Source organism: Lagenorhynchus albirostris, chromosome 2 (genome assembly GCF_949774975.1).
Source record: "Lagenorhynchus albirostris chromosome 2, mLagAlb1.1, whole genome shotgun sequence".
In the NCBI taxonomy this organism is placed as follows: Eukaryota; Metazoa; Chordata; class Mammalia; order Artiodactyla; family Delphinidae; genus Lagenorhynchus; species Lagenorhynchus albirostris.
Window position 1 is genome coordinate 157,636,054 of NC_083096.1, and position 21,775 is coordinate 157,657,828.

Sequence of the window (21,775 nt, forward strand, 5' to 3'; positions counted from 1 at the left end):
CAGGCAGTCAGTCGTTCCACACTGCAACACACCAGGAGAACCAGCAGTGACTCAACTCTTGAGCCCGAGCCTACAGATGATCACTGAGCCCTTGGACTATAGAAATCACTGTCTGTTGACTGACAGTGTGCTCTGTTGGTGTGAGGAACATCCTGCCACATGGTTCTCTGTATTGGGCCCAAGAGAACACAATGGAGATCAGAAAAGACTTCCTAGTGATATATAAGACTTCCATTGCCCAATATACTATATTCAGGAAGCAGTGAACAGGAAGTCTTTTGGCAAAGTAGAGAGAACTCAAGAACACTTGAGTTTGAAGTCTAGCTTTGCCAATTCTAGAAGATGCTACCTTGGGTAGGACTCTTAACCACTCTAAGGCTCTGCTTCTTTAATTTTAGCCACCGGAAAAAGCACTAGCTGTCTCCTGAAGCTGTTGTGAGGATTTAGATGAAATGAAATGTAAAACTTGTTCCCATAGGGCCAATACACTAAGTACTGCTTCTCTGCCTAACTTCCAGAGTTCATGCTGAACAATGGTAGGGAAAACCAGGACAAGGTCACCTGCCCTTAGACTCTGTACCTCAAAGAATTAGTCAATTCCCTTAATGAAAATCCAGAATTGTTAAAATTTGTGAGGTTGCTCTCTTGAAGGTAACTTTAAGTTGTAGAACTCTTTATGGATAATTTCAACTACAGAATCAACACTGGAAAAAAGACTAAAGCAGGGATGTAGAGAAATCGGACCCCTTGTGCATTGCTGGTGAGAATGTAAAATGGTACAGCTGCTGTGGAAAACAGTATGGTGATTCCTCAAAAAATTAAACACAGAATTACCATATGACCCAGTAATTCCACTTCTGGGTATGTACTCAAAAGAAATGAAAGCAGGGACTAGAATAAATATTTGTACGCCTATATTCATAGCAGCATTATTCATAATAGCTAGAAGGTGAAAGCAACCCAAGTGTCCATCAATGAATGAACAAACAAAATGCGGTATATACATACATCGAAATATTATTCAGCCTTAAAAAGGAAGGGAATTCTGACATATGCTACAATATAGATGAACCCTGAAGACATTACGTTAAGTGAAATAGGCCACTTAAAAAAAGGCCATATATTATATAATTCCATTTATATGAAATGTCTAGAATAGGCAAATCCACAGAGACAGAAGTAGATCAGTGGTTAGCAGGGGCTGGTGAGGAGGGCAGAAGGAATGGTAAGTGACTATTAATGGGTATGGGCTTTCTTCTGGGGGCAATGAAAATGTTTTAGAATCAGACAACGGTAATGGTTGCGCAACTCTGTGAATTAACTAAAACCCACTGAATTGTACATTTTAAGAGGGTGAGTTTTATGGAATGTGAATTATATCTCAATAAAGCAATTCTAAAAAAAACCGATCACCTACAATAGCCTATGTGATTTGACCCTGTACCTCTCTCCAAAATCATCTCCTACTACTTCTCCCCTCATACACTACATACCAGCCACTAAGCCTTCTGTCTCTCTAAGAAGATCCAAGCTCCCTGCTGCTTTAGAGCCTCTGTACTCACTATTAAACTCTTGCCTGGAAGGCTCTTCCTTCAGGTTGTAAAAGGTTGGTTCTATCTCATAATTTGGGACTCAGCTCAAATGTCTCCTAAAAGAAGTCTTCCCTGGTGGTCCAGTGGTTAAGATTCCGCACTCGCACAGGTTTGATCCCTGGTTGAGGAAGTTCCACATGCCGTCAGTGTGGCCAAAAAGAAAAAAAAAAAAGAAGCCTTCCCTGACCACAATAACTAAAGTGAATCTCCAACCCGCTCCACCCTTATGACTATCCCCTTAACCTGTTTTATTATTCTTATAGCACTTACCACCAACTTATTTACCAACTTATTATCTATCTCCCCCTTCTAGATTATAAGCTCCATGACAGCAGGGACTTTATCTGTCTTGTTAATCTCTGCTTTCCCCACACCTAAGAGTGTATGACTCATAGTAGGAGTTCAATAAATATTTGTTAAATAAACAAGCAACAGTAAAAATCAAAATACATAAGTTATTCACCTTGGAAACTATTGTTTAAACAGAAGTAATGTCAATTTGCTAACAAATCTCAGCTTGCAGTAGATATTACCCAAAGCCTATCTACTTAGCTGTAATTGCCATTAAAGACTTCTGTTTACATCTCAGAGAACATACTGTCTTCATCCCACTTTCTGTGCATCAGCAGCTATTACTAAGTCAGAGTTCTTGGGCTTTGGGATCTCTTCTCCCTTCAGCCTAATTTCCTCTGGTTAGTTCTGAAATCCCAGAAGCTCACAGAAAGAAGGCTTAAGTTTTGGTCCCAGCTATCTGACTCCTGCTGCTAGAACAGAGGACGGTCATCTAGGCTAGTGCTTTTCCAACTTAAATGTTCATATGAATCCTCTTTAGATTCTGTTAAAAGAGATACTGATTCAGTAGGTCTAGGTGGAACCTGAGATTCTACATTTCAAACAAGCTCTCAGGTAATACCTATGCTCTTGGTCCACTGACCACACTTTGAGCAGCACTAGACTAGACAATGAAGCAGTCAGAGACAGTTTCTCATTAGACATTTTGGCTAGTGTATTGAAAACCAAATACAGCCCAGTGGTTCTCCATTTGCATTCTATGACTTAATGCAAATGACTTAAAAGCATTACTTAAGTAATGACTTAAGTAATGACTTAAGAGCGTTACTATTCTTTCCTTAATTGCAGAATTCAAAGGTCTGCTGAAGCATAAAAATATGACAAATCTTGGAGCGAAAACTTTTTCAAAAGGAACACATTGGGTTTCCCTCGTGGCGCAGTGGTTAAGAATCTGATGCCTGCCAATGCAGGGGACACGGGTTCGAGCCCTGGTCTGGGAAGATCCCACATGCCGCGGAGCAACTAAGCCCATGCGCCACAACTACTGAGCCTGCACTCTAGAGCCCGTGAGCCACTACTGAGCCCTTGAGCCACAACTACTGAGCCCGTGAACCTAGAGGCTGTGCTCCTCAGGAAGAGAAGCCACCGCAATGAGAAGCCCACGCAGCGCAACGAAGAGTAGCCCCCGCTTGCCACAACTAGAGAAAGCCCGCGCATAGCAATGAAGACCCAATGCAGCCAAACATAAATTAATTAATTTTTTAAAAAAAGGAACACATTGATCACTGGGGATACAGGATTCACGTTACAGGTAACGTTCATGTCCATTTTCTGTAAAATAAAGTATACTTGTATCTTTAGGTCATTTAGATCCCCAGCTCCAGACAGGGAAAGAGAAATTAAGAGGACATGAGTGTAGGTATCTGAAATCTCTGTACTGAATGAACTAATTACTTATTAAACAGTAAATACAGCTTTCGCCTCTGCCTGGCAGTCCTGAAAGAATACGAGAGCAGGATGCGGGATAAGTAAAGAACTCAGCAGTTAAGAATGAGGCCTACATTTCACAGAATGACCTCTCAGAACATCAATTTTCCAAACCTAAAAATGATGAGAGACTACAAATGGAAGAATAGACCTCTGATGATCAGTGTGCAGGTACCGTGCTTGTTCCCCAGCCAGGCCATTACTTGGCAGTCTCACCTCTAGGGGAAGGTAGGTATGCTTTTGTTCCTGGCCAACTTGCAGGCAGGGCAGGTGGGGATACTTGAGCTGAAGGTTATATTTCTGCTTGAAATACTGTGCCACTGTGCACTCCACAGTCTGTCCACTCTCCAGCTGCAAGGGAAACCTGTTTGGGGGAAGGGAAAGAAGTGTCATAGCCTAGCATTCAGTAACACCTTTCTAGACCTACAACCATGGGAAGCGCCAGACTTGACTTCATCCCTATCCAACCTCTTTGAGCACTCCCACCACTCACAGGAAAGCAGAGGAAATACAGGGCTCCAAGAGTGAAGCCAAAGATGTGAAAGGCAAGTTCCACAATGGTCAGATCATATCTGACTCATCTCTATGTCTAGTGTTGTGCATGAAGCCTGACACACAGTAGGCACTCACAGTCCAGCACAGTCTGAAGTGAAGGACGTAGATGGAATCAGTGACAACTTTCCCAAGGGTCTAGCCTAGGATATCAACTTGCTTTTTCAGGAGGAAGAATAAGTTGAGAGAGATCCTAACATTTATAGAACTGAGAAAGAAGCCAGAGAAAGACACCTGCTCTCCAGTAAAGGCCCAAGAAGGAAAGGTGGAGACCAAGAAGGTAAAAATGGTAGGGAGAGTATCAATAGATCTGGGAAGGTTAGGGGAGGGATGCCAAATTCCCACAGCTTATCTTCAAAAACAGGGCTCATCCTCAGGGGCAGGTGTGGGTGCAGAGAAAGTGAACAGAGTATGTTCAAATATCGGCCCTCTTCCACCAACAGTATGGCTTAGCAGCCCTGTCAACTTACGTCTGATGGCTGGCAGGGCGGCGGGTAACATTACACACGCGGTATTTCCTCTTCATCTGTCCACAGTGGGTCACTTCCACCTTCAGGCCTGGGACACACACACTGCTTGTCAGGGTTGGAAAAGGTTGCTCATGTGCCCAGGCTTGGCCTCTCCCCTGAATATATCCCAAGGGGATTTCCTTTTAGGACTAAAGAGAAAGTAGCACTGATTCCCCTCCCCGCCTGGTTGGGTCCTCACCCTTGATCTCCTTGGTGAAGCGCACACGCTGAGAGTCCGTAAGGGGCTTGGGCTGCTCATCTATGTTCCTGATGTCCAGCACCTCACACATGAACTCAATCACTGGCTGCGCCTTGTAGAAGGCAGTGGCTGAGACTGTGGGGACATGGTAAGTACAGCTCAGCTCAGGTTCTGTCTTCCAGAATAAATGGAAGCACTGCTCTTTACACCCTCTTCTTTATAGGGTATTGGGATGGGGGAGGGGTCCCAGGGCTGTAGGGATTAGACTAGGAGTGTGGTTACAGAGCTGGGAGGGATGAGGCTGGGAGTGTGGTCACTGGACTCAGGGTGCCCCTGGCTCCATAGCTCTCCCCACTCACCATCAATGTTGAGCATCATCTTCCACATGGCAGGGCGCACAGACTGGTGAAAGCCGAACCAGACCTCGCGCCCACCCCCCAGCGGGTGGTAGTAGCCCTCAGGCGGTGAGAAGAAGGAGCGGCCCACAGGGGTGTACCTGGCAGGGACAGGCAGAGAACTGGTCCCTCGGGCACAGGCCCCCACCCTGTGAGGCATCCTGGGCACGGAGGAGCCCTGGCCTGGAAGGCAGGACACCAGGGCTTTAATTCCAGCTCTGATCCTTTACTAGTTGTGTGACTGACCTTGTGCAAGTCTCTCCCCTTTTACTGCCCTGCAGGGACAGATGGGGTGAGGTCCAAAGATATCTACAAGGGACAGGGCCAAAGCTTTAAACCATCTAAATGTATATGCACACTTGCCTGGTATATGGTAGGGCTTCAAAGAAATTTTTATTTGAAAGGCACACGGTGGGACCTTAATATACGCTCATTCCCCTCCTCCTCCCACAGCACTTCTGCCACCACTTGTAGCCCAGATACTAACTACACCCAGTACCTCATGGATGCCAGGTGCCTCATGGCCACATCCAGGGCTTGCACAGACTCCAGGGGAACGGGGATCTGGCCACTAACCAAGGCCTCATGCAGCATGCGCCAGCTCACAATGGCTAGCCACTTGATGGAGACCTTGAAGATTCGATCCTTCCCTTCCCCAGGGATTGTCACCTCAAAGTCAACCTTCAGGAAAGAGAAAGGGGTGAAAGATTGCTGATGCTGTCCCACAGTCCAATATTCCCTGCCTTGCCCCTATTATCCTTCACCCCATAAATTTCCCAGAATCTGCTTCTTAAGCTGATAGGGACTCACAATGAAAACTTCAGAGTAAATCCAGCCCCTTAGTCTCCAGCCACCTTGGCTCAGTGTATCTGTCCCTCTCAACCACACTTAGTAGGAAGTCCCTTAGGTCTATTTTAAGTCTAATCTCAGTCTGTTTGGACAGGGACAGACATACAAGAGGCTAAATAAACATCAGCACCTACCCATCCCTCACCCTAAAACACACTTTCTCAGCACAAAAGACGAAAGGGATCTCTGGACTGCCAGACTCCAAACAGGCTTAGTTGAGTTCTGTCCCTCCCCAGACCCCTCACACAGGTCCAGCCTGACTCCCAACCTTACCCGTTCATTGCCAATGGGCAGTGCTGTGACAGTGTAAATGTTCTTCTTTCCATCATACACGGGCTTGCGATCACCAAAGATCTGAGGCTTGAAATGCTGGACCATGTATTCCACCACTTCCCTGTGGGGAATGGGAAAGGCCAGTGGAAGCTGAAAGACTACTACTTCAAGCTCTTGGAAGTAATTTAAACTCCAGGCAATGTCCCATCTACTATATTCTGTCCTACCAGCTACTAATCTCTATTCTAAGCAGTGCTTCTCAAGCTTCAACATTCATATGAACCACCTAGAGATCTAAAATGCAGGTTCTGATTCAGCAGATTTAGAGCAAAGTCTGAAATTCTACGTTTCTAACACGCTCCCAGGTGATATTTTTGGTCCTCGGATCACCCAGGCTCCGAAGGACCTATAAGAGTGGTTGTGAGTGCCTTCTGAGCAGAGGGGGAGGCTGAGGGGAGAAGGGCTTAATCTCAGGGTCTGTCCAGAATCAGGAACAAAATCTAGGCTGCTCCAATCCCCAAGCTGATAATCAAGAAAGGTAGATGGGAAGAGACCTGAATTGGAATAGGAATAAAGTGTGGAAGAAGAACCTCACCTCTTCCATCTCTCTGAATTCCTTAGTCCTACCACCCTGTTTTCTCTCCATTAGCATCTCTTTCCTGATTTCAGTTCCTGTGCTCTGCTACTTAGATTCCAGAGTATCCATCTAGCCTTCAAAATCCCAGTCCATCCAACTATCTGAACTCTTCGCTTTCTAAACCAAAGCTCTTGAATACTATTGGATAAAAAGACTCAAACTATACATTGGAAGCAACTGTAAACACATGGTTTTAATGCCAATTAGGCCTCAGTGCTGCCCAGCAATCTTTTTCATATCTCTGATCACTTCCATCCTCATAGATTGTGTCAAACCTTCTCCACTACCCGCCTAACGACAGAATCCACTCCTACCTCAGATCAAAAAGCATCTTTAATAATTTTGAAAGGAGTAGAACATAGAAGGCAAGGCCACCCTCAAGTTCCCAGACATATAAACAAATACATTTATATACACTTGCCTCTTTTCCTCTTTCTTTCCTCTCACACTTGAAATATCCCTTCCATATATAATTTTTAAACATCTGAAAATATGTTCAACTTCACTCAGTAGAGAAATACAATTTAAAATTAGACCAAGATACAATTCTCTACTTATCAGAATGCCAACAACTAAAAAATCCAATATACTGAATTGGTGCGGATATGGGATGATACCTTACTGATGGGAGTATAAATTGGTACAACTTACCTTAAAAAAAACTGGTAACATCTCAAAAATTTTAAATGTATTATGCCAGCAATTCCAGCCTAGGAACTTATCCTACAGATACACTTGTATTTGCGTGCAAAAATGTATCTATATTAATATTCTACACAGTTTCACTTTCGTAGCAAAAGTTTAGACTCAACCTAAATGTTCCTGAATAGATTTATTAAATAGGTTATAATATATCCATTCAATGGAATATCTATGAAGCTATGCAAAAGAATGAGACAGATATGTAGGTACTGATATATATTACTTTCCAAATTATATTGTTCAGTGGAAAAAAGCAAGGTGCAGAGCAGTGTATATAAGATTCTGTATTCTGTGTGCTTTAAAAATGTTCTGTAAACATATAGGCTTGCATATGTATAGAAAAATATCTGGAAGTGTACTCAAGAATGGTAATAATGAATGCATCTGGGGAAAGGGACTAGGAGACAGGAGGCCAGGGTAATATGAGACATTTTTCATTGCTACTCTTCCTGTAATATTAAATTTTTTTTTTACATTGTGCATATATATATGTGTCCTCCTGCCTCAGCAAGGACATCCCACTCACTCCTCTCCTCTCTGTCTTGTACCTTTAACCTCTCCTGCACTAGCTCCTTCTCGGTTTATAAACATACCCATGTCTCATTCTTAAAAACTTTTCATTTATTCATTTCAACAAATAATGAAATGCAGTAGGCACTATACTTGACCCCTATAATCTTCTCTAGCCAACATATTCCCTCTCTCCCCATGCTTCACTATCAAGCTATCTAGAAAAAAGCTATCTGTTCTCACTATCCCTACCACATTACCTTCCATTTATTCCTTAACTCACTGTTAAGATTACTAGCCCAACTCCTCTACTGAAACTACTGTGGCAATAGGTACCAATTGTCTCCTAATAGCCAAATCCAGTGATATTTTTCAACATTTACCTTACTTAGAATCTCTTCCTCAAGAACTTTCTTGAATTTGGTGATATCACCCTCTACTAGTTTTTCTTTTACCCCTCTGGATTCTCTTTTAAGGCTGTGAGACTCAGGAAAATAAGGACTACTGGACTTAGTGGCTTAAATGTGCATTACTTACCGGTTGACTCTGCGAGGACACTTATCCGGCTTGATATCCACCTCGTAGTGGTAGACGTCAATCTTAGGGATGTCCACTTCAAAGTAGTTGGCCAGAAGCTTGATTGGTTTCCCCACGGTGCCAATGCCAGGCCGGCGAGGTGCCTGGAACACCTGCTGCAGGGGGGGCAGGTAGGTGCCTGCAGCTACAAGACAGAGAGGCTGGTGAGGGTAGAGTCTGGTAATCTCCTTACCACTCTGATCAGAGAAGGCACAAGGCCTCCTAGAACGGGAGCAGCAAAGTGTAGGAAAAGCCTCTTTCCTGACTACCCAACCCAACTGAGGGCTTCCACTGGCTGAAACAACCCAGGCTCATTTTTCAAAAACTCTTTCCAGTTAGGAAAATTACCCTTGTTGTCTATCTTAAATTCATCAAATGAGTATGTAATATCTTCCTATTACATGTTAAGTAGACGGGCTAAATCTGGCTCTAGTAACAAAACTCTTTCTTCCCTCTACTAGATGAAGACTCCTTCAGGTATCTAGCAGACCAAGAAAGCCTTATTATCTGTCAGCCAGATGCTCACTTCACTCATCACCATCCTGAACACAAAATAGTATCATCTTAATGCTTCTCTGCACTGCAGGCAGGAGGAAGACCTAAAGAAGGCCAAGTGCTGGGGCGGGCAGATGGGGGGAGGCCACGCAAGGAACAGGGCAGTGTCTGAGAAAAGATTAAGGCAACCGAATGGCTGAGGATGGTGCAGAAAAGGAGAAAAGGCTAGAAGGATGGATTTTGGAGATTAAGGAAAGGAGAGAGGCTGAAACACGGAGCTGGTGAAGAGGCTGGAACTGGAGGTCACAGCCCAAAAATGCTTGAACTGGGAAGGAAGAAAGGCTGAAGTTAGGGCTGGGGCAAGACAGTTTAGAGTTGAGAGCCTGGGCAAGAAGCAAGGCTGCAAGTGGGGAGACAATGAAGAAGTTCAAAAGAAGAAAAAGCTAGGGAATGAAGACAGGCTAAATATAGGAGACTGAGGCAAGAGTAAACTAGAGTAGAGGATTTGGGAAGGAGGGGCAGACAGTAGCATCCTGGAGAAGACGAGATTACTGCTTCTGGGAAGAAGAATACAAGATTCTTTCCAGGCCCACAGCTCCTTCTACACAGAGGGCCCAGACAGTAGCAGAAGGGGTTTAAGACAGAGGCAGCCCTTGGGAAAGGGCTAGAGCAGGGCCAACTCCCACTACTTTCTCTTCTATTGCCACCAGTCTGATTGCTGCCCATGGTTTTATTTTCTAGCTTGAGGGGAAAGGGAAGAAAAGAGGAAACTGCCTAAGAGAACCCTCCCTCAGCATCTACTATTGTCTTTGCCAGCAGAGGACCAGCCCAGGTGGGAGGAAAGAGGGACAAAACAGCCCAGAACCTCCCATTACCAGAGATCTGCTTTCACAGTTGGCGAGGCTGGGGGGATGGGGCATATCCTCAGCAGGGGGGTCAGGAAGAGGTCAGAACCATTCAAGGGAGGGGCCTGCTTTCCAGAGCTAAGCTGCTGTGTCTCCTTCTAACCACCTGTCAAGCCTACCCTACTCCACAGACAGGGAAACACAGATGGGAATGGCAGCCCAGTCTGGGGAGAAAAGGCCTTCAGGATTCAGCTACCTGGGGAAGTGAAAGCTTAACTACTAGCACCTGGCCACATACCCCAGAAAGAGCTGAACAGAAGTTATACACAAGCCATAGATAGACATACACATCCAAACACATACTTAGATCTGGACAGTGTACCTTCATACACATACCCCTCATCAGCCTAGATTGTGAGATCTTCAAAGATACAGGCTGTATCTGCCTTGGTCACTGCTGAATCTCCAGCGCCTGGCATATAGGTGTTCAATATACAGATACTAAATGAATTAACAAACAGATCCATAGACACACCACAAAGAACACACAAGCATACACAGCACACAAAACACCTGCACACTGCTCAGAAACAATTATAAACCCAGCACAGGACAAACATGACCCTAGTGGAAGTAGCTGGTAAGAGATACCCTTTCCCTCCCCAAGTTCTTACATTCCATTCACCTCCTTAGCCTCCCAGGCTGAATAATTGTTAGGAGCCTTGGGAGAAAGACATCCCCTAGAGCTAGGGGCTGGGTAGAAATGATGGGGGATGGGACAGACACTCTAGCCTCAAAACCTTCTCTTTCCCAGAAACAGGACTACACACCAGACTTAGCCTTAGGCACCCTCCACTCCTAGGAGGCTTTGGAAAAACAAGGAGCCCCCACCCTCCCCTTCATACCCAAACTAGGGAAGGCAGGAGGAAGAGAGAACCTCTCTCCCACTCCACTCCCCTGCAAGCCTTACAGCAGTACAAGGTTCCTCCCCTAACCCCACCCTGCCCCCAGCTTTTAGTCTGAGAAAGGGAGACACTTCCCTTCAGACCCAGACAGGGACAGACGGCCACTTTGTGATGCAGATGAGGGCCCCAGCACAGAGGACAAAGCTTGGGCCTTGGGGGAAAGGGGCGGGGCCCTTCCCTGCAGACAAAAGCATGGAGGGAGGGGCTATGAAAAGGACACTCCCCCTCCCCCATCCTCAACCAGCCCTGAGAAGGAAAAGTAACAGAGCTGAAAGGCCTGGCTCAGGGATTCCTTCCCTGCAGTTCTGAGGCACACATACCTCCCAATAAGCTAGACAGCCCACTCAAAAGACAAACTCAAGGTTGGGTTAGCTGTCCGGTAAGCAAAGCGTAAAGGGCCAATCGCTCCAAAAAGAATTTGTCCACACACTGAGTACACACAAATTATTAAATATCCACACATGTGCTTAACCATTTATGTTCACACTGGAATGTGATTCAATTCAAAAAATAAAGACGTACTTGTGTCAGGGCCTAGACATTGGTTGGTTCCACAGATAAATCAGACACCACCTCTACCCTCTGGGAGCTCCCAGTCCAGTATATGTACTTGTAACACACCTGAGCACAGAAGGCACACCTGGCCATAAGCCCAGTGAAGCCAGCAACAATACCTTGCTTTGTGTACGTACTGTGTCCTCAAACCTCCAAGAAAATAGTCCGAGCCTAGGAAGGAGGCAGTTATGGGATCCCTCCACTCACAGCTTCCAGAATGAATTTCAATTACACCTTTTGATGAGGTAAAGCCTGCCTCATTAGGCTACAGCCAACTCCAGATACCAGGCTCTAGTTCCTTCCCTAGAAGCTATAAATATGTAACATGAATCAGAAAAAGTCAACTTTTTCATCACTCTAGAGGCTATTAGAAATTCACCATAATAGATCAATCTGGTATGGGTGCCAGCTCCCAGCAATCCATCTGGACCTCTGGGACCTCTACTACTCTAGTCCCTGGGTTGCTGCAAGTAGTCTCCAGCCCAGAAAACCAGGAGAGCTCCTGGAATGGAGAAAGGGGCCTAAGGGAAGGAGGAAGTAGTTTTCTGAAGTCAGTTGCTCCCTGCATTCCATCTTAAGGCTTACACAGCCTTTACAAGGTTGTTTTTGTCCTGGGGAAAGTAGTCACTAAGTACTTATAGATCACTGAATGGATGACTCGAAGAATGAGTCGGCAGGAGCTATTTCCTTAAGGGGATTAGATCTGGTATAAAAGACAAAGATGCTTCAACCAGAAATGAAATTCCTGTCCCAAATGGAAATCCTGTTCCCACCCCGAGATCAAATGGAAGGAAGTAGTGAGACAAGACCTAAAGGATTCCCAGGTCCAGACTGCTCCTCCCATCAAAAGGGTAAGAGACAGGACACAGGAGGTGCCACCACTACACAACACATCCAGGGACTCTGGTCTTCTTGGGGCAGCCTTGCCTCAGTTTCTCCTCTATTCTTACCGCCTTTTCTCCTGATTGTAAATAAGGAGAAGTTAAGGCTATCAACCTGGGACACCATGGTGAAGGCTATAGACTTCCCCCTACCCCAAACAACGTATTTGTGACAAAAGGCTAGCTTGACGACCTTGGGTCTAATAACATGGCCCTGACAGTTTCTGGGGAGTAGAGAGAGGAAAAAGAAAAGATACTCAGTGGGGGACAACAAACATAAAAATATTAAGGTATAGAAAGATTAGAATGTCGACTCAGGAGACATTCAATAGAGAGGTCATTTTCCTTGGATTAAAAGATCCCAATTCTGCTCACTGTTGGACCATGCAAACCAGGCAGAAAACCCCTTCTAGGTAAACCTGGTCCTGGCCTTGGTACCTCAGTAACCAACACATTTTTTAAGGCCTGTCTTCAAGGGGGACCCGTCCATAACCTAAAACATTGCTTCCATCCCAGTCTTTCCTCATCCCAGTGGCAGAATAAGGCACTTTAGCAGTTTCCCTCAACCTATTCTTGGCAAATTATGACTGAAGGTTTTCAGGGCCAAGTGCAAGAGCCCCAAGATGGGGAAGGGGCCCATTTCCACTTGTACTCTGCCAGCATAACCTAAGAGAGACTGCAGCCCAACAGTGCGCTCCTTTTTGCAAGCCAACCTGCGGGTCTGGGGGTGGGGGGTTCGGGCGGCCACGCCCCCACCACATCGGGCAACCCGTTCCAGCTGCCACCTCCGCGCATGCTCCGGCGCCTCCGCTCCATCTCCCTAGACTGGGGGGGGCGGGAATCCCGGGGCTGGATCCCCACCCACTGCCCCCTGACCCTCGCCCCCGCGTCAGGCCCGGCTGGGGCGGAGCTCACAGCCCAGCTCTGGCGCCTTCTCCCAAAAGACATCAGCCCAGCCCAGCCCGGCTGAGCCCCCGCCCCCGGCATGCGGCAGCTCTGGGCCCATCTGTGTCGACCCCCCTCCTCTCCTGGACACCTGGGGCCCGCCCCCTGCCACCTGCCGGGCCTCTCCCTAGGCCTCCCGGGATCTCCGAGTGTCCTTACGTGCGTTCAGGCCCTTCTCCCAGAGCACTTCCCACCTCCAGGAGTGCATACAGCCTCCTTTGATAAATGGCCCCCGTCTCTGAGCTCCCTTCACAAGGTTTCCCCCGGAACTGCACACAGCCCCCTTCAAACTGGGCCCCCCATCTCACAAGAGCCCCTTTCCTCACTCAGGAAACCTTTCCTCACTCGGAAATCCTGCTCTTCACGCGGGAGTCCCCTAGTCCTTGGAGCATGCACCGTGCCCCTCTGCCGGGGGCCCTTACCTGCTCCCGAGGGTCCCGCTTCCATCCCATATACCCGTGCGGAGGTCAGGCGGCCCGGAGACTGTGGAGTCCAGCGTGAAGGGCCTAGGTACCCCGCACTTTAGCTGCTTGGGCTCCCGGGCCGGGCTCGGCTACCCCCCCAAGCCCGGCCGCTCGCGCCGCCGCCCCCGCAGCCTCCGTTGCAGCCGCCGCCGCGGAGCCTGCAGCAGCTCCCCCAGCTAGCGCCCGGCCCGCTGCCAGTGCGCAGGCGCGACCGCCAGGCCCAGGGGGCGGACGGGAACGAGTCAAACGGGGCGCTCCGACAGCAACAAAGGCCAATGGAGAGGGGCGGGGGCACCGGGGACCGGAGGCAGCGGCCCCTGGCGGTCACCCGTCGCCATGCAGCCCGGCGAGAGGGCTCCGGTAGAGGCGCCGCGGATCCACGCAGTGGCTTAAGTGGGGCGGGGCGGGAGGACAACCCCCCGCAGCAGCCTCCGGCCTTGTCTTTTCCCCAAACCTGTCCCTCCAAGCCTACACACAGCCTCCCCCCTTCACACAGGGCCACGCGCACATTTCCACCTCATTCCCAGGTCACCCTCACACACTCCGAGAGCCCCGTCACCCAGGGGCCCTGCCTCCCACCTCTCCTCCCAATCACCCTCATCCTTCAAGCCTCGGCTGCAAAGCGATTGCCTCCGCGAAGCCTTTCTCCGTCCCTAGTCACTGAACTCACTGACGCCACCCTCTCTTCCAGGCCTACTACCGGGCGCTGAGACCACAGATATGAAAGAGACTGCCTACCCTGGAAGATGTCGCAGTCTCAACTTGAGTGCAGCTCCTGAGCTCTACCTGCGGGACCTGGGAAACACCTGTCTCCACTTTCTCATCTACAGCTCACGCCTCAACTCAGTCAATCCGTTTCTGCCCTCACCATGTCACTTAAAACACTTTTTGTGTCGAAATTCAAAGGATAATTTTCAACTCTTATTTCTCTGCAGCATCTGACACTTTGCCTCTCCTTCCTTTTTGAGGCTTCTACTTGGCTTCAGCATTTTCTGAGGTCTCCTATTGCCTAAGCCCTTTTCAGCCTTCTTCAAGGGCCCCCCTCTTGCTTTTGATTCATTAAATAACAGTGTTCACCATGGTTTCAAACCCACCTCTCTTCTCATTCCACTCTCCACTTTTCCCTTAAAGGTCTCATCCATTCTTATGACTCAACTATCCTTCCAAATCTCTATTTCCAACCATGTCTCAGACTCATATTTCCAAGTGTCTGCTGGACAGCTCCACCTGGATCTACCAGCACTTCAAATTTCAAGAGTCCAAATCCAAACTCTATCTTTCCCCCACAAACGTGCTTGTCCTATACCTCCTGTCTCTGTGAAGGGCACCTTCATCCCAGAAATGACAGTTTCTCTCTCTCCCTTGCTTCTTCCCCTATACAGCTGTTCACAAAGACCTGACATGTTTACCCCCTGAACTGCTCTCGCATGATCTCCCTGACATTCTTCTGATGGCTCCTTGTGCTGGTGCAGACCTTTACCATACCTTGCCAAAAGTATCACAATCACCTCCTTGCTGGTCTCACGGTTTCGGGGAACATTTCTCCTATTTGGTCTGCATCAATTGATAGGTGGTAAGAGACCCCAGCTCAAACATCACTTTTCCATATATTCATTCATATGTATGCATCATCCATCTGTATTTTTTGATGCCTACTTTACACTAGATGCCGTGCAGAAGGCTAGGAACTTAAGAGAGAGACCATATCCAGTTGCTACCCATTGGGAAGATTAATTTCTGACACTTTTCATAGTATGCTTTGCTTTTCTCTAGCAGAGGTTCTCAAATAGCAGGCATCAGAATCACCTGGAGGGCTTGTTAAAACACTGAATGTTAAGCACCGCCTCCAGAATTTGTGATTCAGTAGGTCTTGGGTGGGACCCAAAGAATACATGTTTCTGGTAAGTTTCCAGATGGGGCTGCTGCTGCTGATCTGGGGACCACATTTTAAGAACTACTGCTCTACAAGATAAAGTTAAGAACAAAGACTCTAAAGCCACACTGTTTTGGTTCCAATCCTGGTGCTGCCATTTACTAGCTGTGAAAATTACTTAACTTCTGTGTGTCCCAATTTCCTCCTCCCCTATTTTAGGGGGTGAAAATAGTACCTACCTCATTGGACTGTTGTTAATATATATAAAGACCTTAGAACAGTACCTAGAAGAATGCAGGTGAAGTATTGGCTACTACCATAATTACTGTCTGTCTCTTGTACTACATTCTAAATTCTTTAAGAGCAGGGACCATATCAGATGCACTTCTGTCCCCCTTTAGTGGTTCGCACAAGCTGTGCCCAGAATGATCAGTAAATTTGGGTTGATCTGTGTCAAACAGATGGCATCAAAACATCCTCAGAAATAGCAAGATCTCTGCCTTGGTGTAACTAAGCTAGAAGCTCAGCATTCCTTAAGAAGAGTTTGAATCCCCTGTTCTAAATATGAAGCCTCACACTTAACTTTGTGGAAAGGCACTGGTCACTATTCTGATCCACCTCCAAAGTGGCTAGTGGAGTCAAGCCTTGCCCTAGCCTTGCAGGGTCTCTCTGCAGAGTGTCTTCATCATCAAGGATTTCACTCTTGGCTAGGCAAAGTGGTAGAGTATAAAGGAATTCCAGATAGTATCTTGTTTTCTTATTCAGACTTCTTTCAGTAACTCCTGATGTACCTTCCCAGAAAGCTTATTGGCTCCTTCTGTTTCCAGTTCAATCCTTCCACCTCAATCCATAGCTAAGTCACACCCAAGGGCCTCTGCTACGTAGGCCAGACCTCAGATCTTTCCACTTACACACCTTCCCTAAACGCAGAGCTTCCTGGCCCCAAAACAACAAGAATGGCCTAAGAAAAAAACTGTATCTCCATCTATATTTTCCTTTTTTAAAACATTAAAAGAACAGCCTGGGAACAATGAAATCAAGGTAGTATAGTAGACATAAAACAAATCGTATACCCTATTATCAGAAAATGAATCACTAACACCTCCTGCATGCACCATCTCTTTTTATCTATAATAAAATGTATTTCTTGTATAATATTTCAGGAGATAATTTGAAAAATCAGAAATCATGAACAATGGAATTAATAAATGTTACCTTGTACTTTGAAAAGATTTATGCAATTGGTAGACTTTTTAAAATTATGCTATCATTGACATACATAAACTGCACATAAAGTATACAATTTAATCAATTCTAACATATGTATCGATCTGTGAAACCATCATCACAATCAAGACAGTGAATATATTTATCTCCCCAATTTTAAAACTCATCACAGAGATTTAACAAATACAAGGGAATTTTTTTTTTTTTTTTTTTTTTTTTGTGGTACGCGGGCCTCTCACTGTTGTGGCCTCTCCCGTTGTGAAGCACAGGCTTCCGACGCGCAGGCCCAGCGGCCATGGCTCATGGGCCCAGCCGCTCCGCGGCATGTGGGACCTTCCCGGACTGGGGCACGAACCCGCGTCCCCTGCATCGGCAGGCGGACTCTCAACCACTGCACCACCAGGGAAGCCCAACAAGGGAATTTTTTTACATAACTATAGACTAATGAATCTGATACCTGATCAAAAGTTTAAACTACAATTTTTTTCCTTTAAAAAATTCAAAACAGAATAAAAAGCAAGAATTGAGCAACAATTAAGGAGGACACTGAGAAAACTATCAAAAATTACCAAACAACATCTGGCCCAGAAGGTTTACTGTGTAATATTTCCAACCATTCCTTAAAGAGATAATTCTGTTCCATGTTATATGAATGGTTCTAGAACATGCGAAAAAGGGGAGTTTTCCCAATTTGTTCACAATAGCAGATAAAGATCCACACCTCTTATCATATGATGATATTACAAAAAGAGATCTCAGGAATATGGATGCAAAAATCACAAGTCAAATACTAGCCTACAGAATTCTGTAAGAGAATAATTAAAATTATGATAATAATATTAACACTTAACATTATTAAGTATTTACTTAATATTAAGTGTCAGGCACTGTTCCAACACTTTACATAAGTTAACTCACATAATCCTCACAAAAATCCTGGTGCATCATAGAACATATAGGTGAGCTTGGGCTAAGAAGCAATATGTAAATAAACAGCACAGGCAGATATTATCATTAAAAATAAAGATACAGAGGGACTTCCCTGGTGGTCCAGCAGTTAGGACTCCATGCTCCCAATGCAGGGGGCCCAGGTTTGATCCCTGGTCAGGAAACTAGATCCTGCATGCAGCAACTAAAAAAGATCCCACACCACAACAAAGATCCCACGTGCTGCAACTAAGACCCAGCGCAGCCAAATTAACTAATTAATTTTAAAAAAAATGAAGGGCTTCCCCGGTGGCACAGTGGCTGAGAATCCGCCTGCCAATGCAGGGACACAGGTTTGATACCTGGTCCGGGAAGATCCCACATGCCGCGGAGCAACTAAGCTCGTGTGCCACAACTACTGAGCCTGTGCTCTAGAGCCCGTGAGCCACAACTACTGAGCCCCGCGTGCCCCAACTACTGAAGCCCGTGCGCCTAGAGCCCGTGCTCCACAATGAGAGAAGCCACTGCAATGAGAAGCTCGCGCACCGCAACGAAGAGTAGCCCCCGCTTGCCGCAACTAGAGAAAGCCCACGTGCAGCAACGAAGATCCAACACAGCCAAAAATGAATAAAATAAATTTTTTTAAAAATTAAAAAAATTAAAAAAAATGAAGACACAGAGAGGCTAAGTAACTTGCTCAAGATCACACAGCTTACAACTAGCAGAGGCAGAACATGAACCCATGCTGGATGGTTCCAAGGTCAACACTCTTCACAACACTATATGACATTATTATTAAAAGAGCAGCATATCACAAGCATAAGGGTAATTCAGGAATGGTTCAAAAATAGATATATACCATATAGGTAGATTAACAAAAAATAAACAGGATAATTGTAATAGATTAAAATATTTGATAAATTTTAAGACCCATTCCTTTTTTTTTTAATTTTTTTAATTTTTTATTTTTTTTGCTGTACGCGGGCCTCTCACTGCTGTGGCCTCTCCCGCTGCGGAGCACAGGCTCCGGACGTGCAGGTTCAGCGGCCATGGCTCACAGGCCCAGCCACTCCGTGGCATGTGGGATCTTCCCGGACCGGGGCACGAACCCGTGTCCCCTGCATCGGCAGGCGGACTCTCAACCACTGCGCCACCAGGGAAGCCCAAGACCCATTCTTAATAAAAATCATTAAAATCAAGATAATAGAATAATAATATTATTATTATTAATTATTATATTAATTATTTATTTATAGTTATAATTTATATTATATTTTATTATTTATTAATATTTATTTAATTATTAATTATTATTAATAATATTAACAAGATAATAGAATATCTATCTTTAGCTAGTGGAGAAGCAGAGATGCTTTCCTGTTTTTAAGGAATAAATGAGGTCACTCTTCACCACTAATACTATTTTAATACTGCTTTGGATATTTTAGCCAGAGCAGAGGGAATCAGAGACAGAGAGAGAGAGAGAGAGAGAAATAAAATTAAGTATATAAGAAAAAATCTTTATTGCAGTTGTTGCAATTATATAATAGGAATATACAGTCTTGCTAATTTTAAAATTAGTAAGACTAAGTGGAAAGATTCAAGAAAATAAGCAGAAATCTATAACATTCACTACTGGTATAAGTAATAACTAATTAGAAACTATAAGGGTAAAATATCTCATTTAAAATACTTAGAAATAAATTTAATGAGATGCTTGTGTTCTATAAGAAAATCTGTAAGAATCAATAAGACATAGAAAAAAGTAAGTTAAGTAGAGTTAAAAGTGAAAACTCTTAAAGAGAGTTTTCTTAAATAGAAAAAGTGAGTTAAGTAGAGAGAGATGCCAAGTTCCTGGATGGAAAAACCAAATAATGTAATGATGTCTGTTGGACCCTTGTTTTCCAGCCCCAAGTTCTGAGGACTAGCATCAGGTATTTCCATCATTCCCTGTGTACTGAGCTTTAGAAATACAAAGAGATAAGGATGTATTAGAGCCAGTTCCTACCCCTAAGAAGAGACAAACATACAGTTGAGTGCTATCCAATATAAATACCATGTGAGATACATTTGTCATTTTAGATTTCTAACAGCCACATTATAAAAAGCAAAAAAGAAACAGGTGAATTTGATTTTAATATTTTATTTAACCTCCAAATATTATCATTTCAACATGTCATCAATATAAAAATTATTAATATTTTACATTTTTTATATAAGTTTTTGAAATCTGGTGTGTATTTTACACTCATAGCACATGTTAATTCAGACTAGCCACAAATTTAAGTGCTTAATACATGTGGCAAATGGCTACTGCACTGGACAGCACAGATGGTCATTTCAATGCAATTTTGAGTATGACAAAGGCAAGCATGGGTGCCATGGGAACTAAGAGGAGATATGTCTAACTCAGTCTGGGATAATCAGGGTAGGTTTCCTACAAGAGATACCTACTTAAACAGGCCTGGGAGGATGAGCAGGAATTAGCCAGGCAAAGGAAGGATGGGAGAAAGGCATTCTAAGCAGCATTAACGGAGAGCATGAAAGTAAGAAAGAGCACTTATACCAGGAACTATCAGTAGTGCTATCCTAGCATAAAGAAGGAAGCAAGAAACACTGAGAAGAGGCTAGAGAAGTACACCATTCCCAAATCTGCCCAGTCTCTCCCCAGCCGAAGCCAGGGGAGGGGCAGCAGGGGGAGGAATGGAAGGAGCTGTCCCTGGTTCTGACATCCAAGGCAGATTCACAGTGTAAGTTCCACCCAAGCTGGAACTGACCCAGATCAAGTCTATTTCTTTGGGCTTTCTGCATGCAGCACACATGGAAGCCCCAAAACGCTACACCTGGGCTGGCAGAACAGGAGAGTCCTTTGGATAGGCTGGCCCTGAGTGGGTTAGAGAATCTTATGAACATCCATGTCTAGGAACAGAACTCTGGGATATTGAAGTTAAGGGTCAGGTATGTCCAGGAAAGGCATCCTCTTTAAAATAAAAGTAGATGTAGATATACTATACCAAATGAACCCCAAAGATGTTAGTCAACCTGTGGTGTCCTATCTTGATCCCTTAGTGAACGTAAATAACAACTCAACTTTCGACCCAGAATCTATCTGGGTGGATGTTACCAAGCTGCTGATCAGTGGAAAGGATAGGGGCAGAATTAACTCCTATTATCTTCCTTCACCTCCATTAATACACAAGGGGGCTCAATGGAAAAGTATTTTTAATAAATATGGCCTCAGTATATCAATGGGCCAAGGAAAAAGACTGTCTGCATAAGTAGGACTATATAATTATCATTCATTCTTAAGAAAGTCAATATAGAATAATAATCCTATATCTATTAATTTAAAATTTTTTATTACATACTCAGTGATCAAGATATTGTGATGGAACTGATACACTGGCATTTTATACCAGTATGATCCTTTGGAAAGCAATTTGGCAATATTTATCAACAGCCATGAAACAACCATGTTTCTGCTCTTTGACTTATAATATTCCACCCAGTTACATACTGCAACACTTGAAATCAGACAAACCTGGGTCAAATCTCAGTTCTACCACATGTAAACATGTGATCTCAAGCAAAGCATAGTTCCACTATTAACTGTAATTTCCTCATTTGTGAAAATCTCATAGAGGACTTCCCTGGTGGCGCAGTGGTTAAGAATCCGCCTGCCAATGCAGGGGACATGGGTTCGATCCCTGGTCCGGGAAGATTCCACATGCCATGGAGCAACTAAGCCCGTGTGCCACAACTACTGAGCCTGTGTTCTAGAGCCCACGAGCCACAACAACTGAGCCCACATGCCACAACTACTGAAGCCCACGTGCCTAGAATCCATGCTCCGCAACAAGAGAAGCCACTGCAATGAGAAGCCCGTGCACCACAACGAAGAATAGCCCCTGCTCACCATAACAAGAGAAAGCCCATGCGCAGCAACAAAGACCCAATGTAGCCAAAAATACATAAACAAATATTTATTTAAAAAAAGAAAGAAAGAAAGAAAAGCAAGGAAAAGA

At 45.0% G+C, this 21,775-nt stretch overlaps 1 protein-coding gene across 2 annotated transcripts in view; it reads right to left on the reverse strand.

Annotated features, from left to right (window-relative positions):
- LOC132514955 (protein argonaute-1) overlaps positions 1–13,800 on the reverse strand; it is a 30,191-nt gene extending 16,391 nt beyond the window's left edge. The window contains exons 1-8 of one of the 2 annotated variants that reach the window (XM_060140567.1): positions 13,682–13,800; positions 8,535–8,718; positions 6,149–6,269; positions 5,526–5,707; positions 4,991–5,127; positions 4,632–4,766; positions 4,394–4,481; positions 3,588–3,735 (exon numbers count right to left, since the gene is read on the reverse strand). In XM_060140567.1, the coding sequence (XP_059996550.1) occupies positions 3,588–3,735; positions 4,394–4,481; positions 4,632–4,766; positions 4,991–5,127; positions 5,526–5,707; positions 6,149–6,269; positions 8,535–8,718; positions 13,682–13,706 (1,020 nt within the window). In that variant the 5' untranslated portion in view covers positions 13,707–13,800. Of the gene's footprint in view, positions 1–3,587; positions 3,736–4,393; positions 4,482–4,631; positions 4,767–4,990; positions 5,128–5,525; positions 5,708–6,148; positions 6,270–8,534; positions 8,719–13,681 lie in introns of those variants that run through there. The other variant, XM_060140568.1, reaches the window with a different exon arrangement.
- Between the last annotated feature and the right edge of the window lie 7,975 nt (positions 13,801–21,775).